This window comes from Lolium rigidum, chromosome 5 (assembly GCF_022539505.1).
Source record: "Lolium rigidum isolate FL_2022 chromosome 5, APGP_CSIRO_Lrig_0.1, whole genome shotgun sequence".
NCBI lineage: Eukaryota > Viridiplantae > Streptophyta > Magnoliopsida > Poales > Poaceae > Lolium > Lolium rigidum.
The window spans coordinates 55923562-55929561 of NC_061512.1; the positions used below are offsets into that span (position 1 = coordinate 55923562).

The window sequence follows — 6000 nt, forward strand, 5'->3', positions numbered from 1 at the left end:
TCCCACCAGTCGGAGGTGGAATCGAAAGTTTGTCCATGCGTGACGGGGACGTCAGGGTAATCCTGTTGGATACAAGTCCAGATGGCTGAGGTGAAGGGGCAGTCCTTGCAGAGGTGATCAGCGGTTTCCGGAGCCGACAAACAGAGGGGACAGACCGGATCGTGAGGCCATCCACGAATGGCAAGCATGTCCGCAGTGAGGAGCTTCCGGTGTAGGGCGAGCCAAGCGAAAAGCTTGCATTTGGGTTCGGCGTGCGCAGACCAAATCTTCTTGGCATCGAACTTGGGGTAGCAACCCAAGAACTGAATGTGGTAAGCGGAGCTGGCGGAGTAGACACCTTGAGTGTTGATCTTCCAAGAAATGGTATCCGTGATCGTCGGGGTGAGATGCGTACCCGCAATGACCTCCCAGACCTGCAGGTATTGGTCCAGCTGTACCGGCGTTGACAACCTAGCGACGGAGCGAATCCAGTTGTCGTTGAGCATCTCCTTGGCCACCGTTCTGCCTTTTCTTGAGGCCACCTTATAAAGGTCAGGTGCCCAAAGTCGGATCGGCCCCCTCTCCGTCCATGGGTCGGACCCGTAACTTGGTGGATTCACCATTCCCAATAGTAATCTTCGTGGCGGCCCTAAAGAGATCCATGTCAGCTTCATCGCAAGGGAGTTTAGACCCAGCCCAAGTGCGATGTGGGTCGGTCCACTGAAGCCAGGGCCATCTAAGACGCAGGGCGCGGCCTGAACGTTCGAGGTCCGTCATGCCCAGACCTCCCAAGTCCTTAGGTCTGCAGACCGTCTTCCAATTCACTAGAGCATGCCCACCGGACGCGTGTTCGGCATCATCACCCGCCCAGATGAAATTACGGGCGATCTTGTTGATCTTGTCACGGGCCCATTTTGAGAGAGGAATGGCCGTGGCGTGGTATGTTGCCGTTGCCATGAGAACAGACTTTGCCAACGTGATCCGTCCGGGCCGGGCGAGGTTTTTGCCGAACCATCCCGGTAGTTTCCTAGCGATCTTGTCGATGAGTGGTTGCAGATCCACTTTGCGAAGACGACGGTGATGTAAAGGCAGCCCTAAATACTTTCCCGGAAAGGTGGCGATTTTGGCGGGGAAGTCCGTAAGGATGTCATGGAGATCCAAGTCGTCGCACCTGACAGCGAAAACCTCAGTTTTGGCCAGATTGGTAACAAGGCCACTAGCCTTCCCAAAGCAATCCAGGATGCCTGAAATCGCATGAAGCTCCGCTTTTATAGGGTTGATGAAAATTCCGGCATAGTCGGCGTAGAGAGAAATCCTGCAGTGCATCGTGCGCGATCTAATGGGGCTGAAGTTTCAAAACGTTCTTTTATGTAGCTACATCGACGCTCTTCTAATGATCAAAAAACATCCAACAACAGATGCCTGCAAGGGTAAGCAAGTAATCTCATGTTGAGGACATGCAACGAAGTGGACGGCGAAGGATGAGATGGCAAAAACCTGAAACAGTGGGAAAGGCCACAAAGGCTGAGACTGATTGTTGAGGGTAGATACCTTGAGCGATCAGGAGACGAAGACGTGATATTTACTGCCCGCAAAAGCTTGCGGTCGAAAATGCACTGTCACTTATGAAATGAGGCGCAAGTGAAATCTGAACCATTGCATGTTATTGGGATGTTCACCAGTGGGGACCGCACATGTGACCACTTATAGCAGGAGATTCCCTTCTCCAACTACACTACGAATTGAAAAACGAGCACAACTTTCACGGAACAAATGTAAATGAGATTTTGTTTGCATATTTGACTTCCTCGCGACGAGCTCGTCAAAATGAGTCTAATATTTAATATTTTAAAATTTATTTCGTGACCTATATCTATAGAGTCCTCTATTATTTGCGCATGAAGTTTCTATGACATGACTATGTAGTCCTGCGATATGGCGTGCTAAATTTATAGAGTCCGCCCAAATTTATTAGATGGTACATACAGTCCTGTCAGAAGTACTGTTAGTTTTACACATATGACAGCTGTAGATTCTCTTTTCATGTGAGGTCGTGCCGGACCGAATCTCAAGACACGTGAGTAACAGGAACGGTTGTGATATCACCTTCGCCCCATTTTGTATGCACCATCTGCGGGTCGGCTTGCGGTACTGTGCCTCGGCATTAGAGCGGAACTGGCGGCATATGATGAGGTCTGAGGCTGGCTTTGAATTGATCGACGAACCAATCGACTTGGAGATTCACTGTGCCACTGCGTTGAACATGTATCTGAAAATGGGAACGATCAATCAACCCTAGTCGATCTGGTACGCAACATAAAAGAAGGATTTGGAGAAAGGAAGATAACAATCAGGAAGATAACTAGAAGCCAGAATGAAGTCGGCCCTGTCATGGCAAAGCTGGGTAGGGAGTTAGATCACACTCTTTTTTTGACGAAGAGTTAGATGGACTCAGTTATAGATGCGAAGCTTTCCTTCTGTCTTAGATGATATTGTACACAAAGACTGACGTTTTCATGATTTAATGAATTCCGTTTTCCGCGCAAAAAAATTTAATGGGCCAAATGGGAACACCAGAAATTTTAACTTAAGATATATGCCTGATTAGTTTGGTTTGTATATGAAACAATCCAAATCTGAATTACACAAGTATGATTGCTAATTATTCCATATGATCCATGGGTGTTGACGATAGCATCCAATTATTCAAAGCTCACATTTTGAAGAAGTCACGAAGAAGAAGATAATAAGAATATTGCTGAAAAAGGATCAAAATCGCCAGTTCATAATCTGCATCAAGTTCTACATGAAACGTCAACCATTCCATCAATGAACGTATGGAATGTCAAAAGTGAAGATACTATGGGTGTGTTTGGTACTTTGGTTGGTGTCCACACCAGCCCTACCAAATATTTGGCAAGAGTAATATTTTGGTCAAGAAATCCTTGGCCCACATTTAGCCATTTATTAGGCAAGAATCTGTGAGTGGAAGGGCTAGCCATCTATTGACACCCAAAATATTGGCTACAAACTAAACAACGAGCAATACTTGATGGGCAGCCAATTTTTTAGCGTGGCTATTTGGGGAACCAAACCAAACACAGCCTATATTCCTAGGGAGGTTTATGAAGAGAGTTCAATATGATCTAAGGGCTGCATGTGGGAATTTGTAGATTTTCCGAACTTGTGCCATTTGCACGCGATACGTTCCCTCCTTTTCGTAGCGTGCACGGGTTGTTTGTATCGAGTAGAAACGCTTTTAAACTTTCACAATGCATACCATAACATAAGCAACAGTAGGAACGAAATAAAAAGGAAGGAACTCGAACTCTAAGACCTTTGTTTGCTGTCACGTATGAATTCTCATGTCACAACACCTTACACATGCATCAATGCCACGATAATGAGTAATGACCAGCTAACTGTCGCGGCCCTGACGACGAGCTCCGGCCGTCTGGGCGGAGGCGGCGCCGGCGCCGAGCATGGTCAGATCAGATGGCGGTCGGGCAGAAGATGACCTTGAGCTCGCGGGGCGCGAGACACCTCTGCGGGACGGGCTCCACGTCGCTGCCGCCCACCCGCGTCAGCGGGCACCGCTTCTTGAAGTATCCGTAGTCCCCCTTGCACGCCACCACCATGCCGTGTTTGTCGACGACGCGCTGGTTCACGGGGCAGCCGTCGTTGAGGTTCACCGGGCAGCCGAGCACGGGGCACTGCCCTCCGCCGATGAACTGCGGGCTCACCGCCGCGCCCACGTTGAAGCCGTCCTTGAGGCTGACGCTGTAGGTGGCCAGGTCCGCCCCGGGGCCGGCATCGGGGGAGTGCACGACCAGCTGCACCACCGTCATCGGCGGCGCCGTCCCCGTCTCGCAGCTCGTCGGCGACGCGCAGCCGGTGCGCGCCACCACGCGGCCGGCCCAGGAGGTGGCCGGGAAGGGGAAGGAGACGAGCCCGCGGCCGTTGGCGCCGAGCTGGATGGTGTTGTCGGCGATGGAGGGGTGGCCCCGGTTGGCGGTGACCAGCGGGTACACGGTGAAGGGGCAGAGGTTGTGCAGGGTCAGCTTGGTGTCCACCGCCGATGCCGCCACAACGGCGGCCGCCGCGAGCAGGAAGGCGAGGGCGAGGCGCTCCGCCATGGCAGCCATCTGCTCTTGTTTCTTGGCTTTGCAGGGTGGTGAAGTGGGTGTGGGTTTTAGACGCAGGTGCAAGCCTGTTTATATAGGGAGCAAGGTCGTGAGTGGACGATCGAGCTGGTTGGTGAGCACAGTACTTAGCTTTCGTGCACACTGTTCACCACACGCCCAAAGCAACAAACAAACGAGTGGCAAAATTCACCTGAACAGAATCATAACAAACTCTCCTGACTGACCGAGGAACATGCCAAAGCTCGTCGATTGACCAAGTATTTCGGTCACTTAATTTGTCGCTCATTATTTCTGCAGTGAATTCTCTTCCATATATAAGAGCATTCATTCTACTAACGTACCCACGACCACAATCATAGCTGGTCGATCACCCGTGCGATCGATTTGACTGAATTCACTGGACGGACTTAATGTGGTATTCATCTCTCTATCTCTTATTCCAGGATTGGATACGTTTTCATGAGTAAACTGCTGGGAGGCTTCAGTTTCTTACATGTTCCTATGTGCAATAGTAAGATCCGACGAGAGCTGCTGTATGCTGTATGCCGTATGCCTGTTAGAAAGAATCATGGAGTTCTTTGGTTGCTTAGCTAGGAAGGAAGAGCTTCACACAGAATATTTTTTCGAGTTTCCATTTTAGCCTGTATGGAGTGTCTTCAGTTTTTTCGAGTGGCTTCTATCCTCGTCGAGCAGAGATGCACCTATAATTTATTCCTGGAGGTTATATTAGCTTCTTCCGGATGTGGCGTACTGGCCTTCTCCAGCTTGCCAATTACTTAAAAATGCAAAGGCGTGTGTGCCAGTCCGGTGTATGTCAAGTGGACATGAATTATTCAGAACCGCACTTGTTTCATATGGAGTGATACAGATATGGTTGATGCTAGTAATTTCTTGCCCGCCTGGTTCTTGCTCAACCAAGAATACTCACTGGTCATTCGTAGCAATTTTTTTTTAAAACGGACTCGTAGCAATTTTTAGGAGCAGACAAGTATCAGTAATAGGTTTCGCGGTGTTGGGGACAAAACAGAAAATCAGTTCTGTTGGGGACTAATCAGGAACCCTTGGAACACAAGGAAGCGATCATACTTAGGAAACTAACTGGCAGCTTCCTGCACAACGCACATTCAGATGCATGGCCTGGCCAGTACCGTAAACTGGGAAAATCTTAGCGGAGAAGTTTGCTGAATGCTGAGTCCGGTGAGGAGAAACCACCGGCGAATTCACAAGCCTCGAGCGGAGAGTTTTTAACCCAGATCGTTGTTAGGGAAGTGCAAAGTGGTGCCTCGCGTCGAGAGTCACCCAGATCGTGGTTAGGGAAGTGCGAAATATTTTTAGGAAAAAGGAATTGGGTCAAAGCGTAAGTGAAGAGGAGGCATGTCAAAAAGGCACACATTTCGTGTTGCAGCCTCAACAAAACCTGTTGGTAAGATGCACACGTACTAGGTGCATGATTTTACACAAATGCCTGGATTTGTTTATTTTTGAAGGGAAAGTCTTCATGGCGCGCTTTATTTATCTTTGAACAAAGATACAAGGATACATAGTTCATTACATAAGAAATAATAAAGTTTATGTGATAGCAGTCGGAGAAAAATGAATTGTTCGAATGATAACTAAGTCTAGCTAGTTTGTGCGCCACATTGTTAGCTTCCCGGTAGCAATGCCGAACTGATACAAAAAAAAAAAAACGCTCCGCATGCCGCCGTGTCATTCTCGCTTGGGCGGCACGTGGGGCGACACCGGTTTCCGCCTCAGCGCCGCCTCCTCTGTGCTCCTACGGCCGCCATCATGCCTCCCTTCTTCACCTACTTCTCCAATCCTGGCGGTTCAACTCCAACCTGTGCTTTAGGGCGGCGATGGAGGTCGTAGAGGGTCT

At 49.3% G+C, this 6000-nt stretch overlaps 1 protein-coding gene across 1 annotated transcript; it reads right to left on the minus strand.

Annotated features, from left to right (window-relative positions):
* Positions 1 to 3470: 3470 nt before the first annotated feature.
* On the minus strand, positions 3471 to 4124 carry LOC124655990 (osmotin-like protein). The gene has a single exon (XM_047194808.1). It carries the CDS (start codon positions 4122 to 4124, stop codon positions 3471 to 3473), a length of 654 nt encoding a protein of 217 aa, XP_047050764.1.
* Between the last annotated feature and the right edge of the window lie 1876 nt (positions 4125 to 6000).

Bases quoted from the DNA above. Each gene is read 5' to 3' on its own strand.
- LOC124655990 (XM_047194808.1), bottom strand. From the start codon at position 4,124: ATGGCTGCCATGGCGGAGCGCCTCGCCCTCGCCTTCCTGCTCGCGGCG.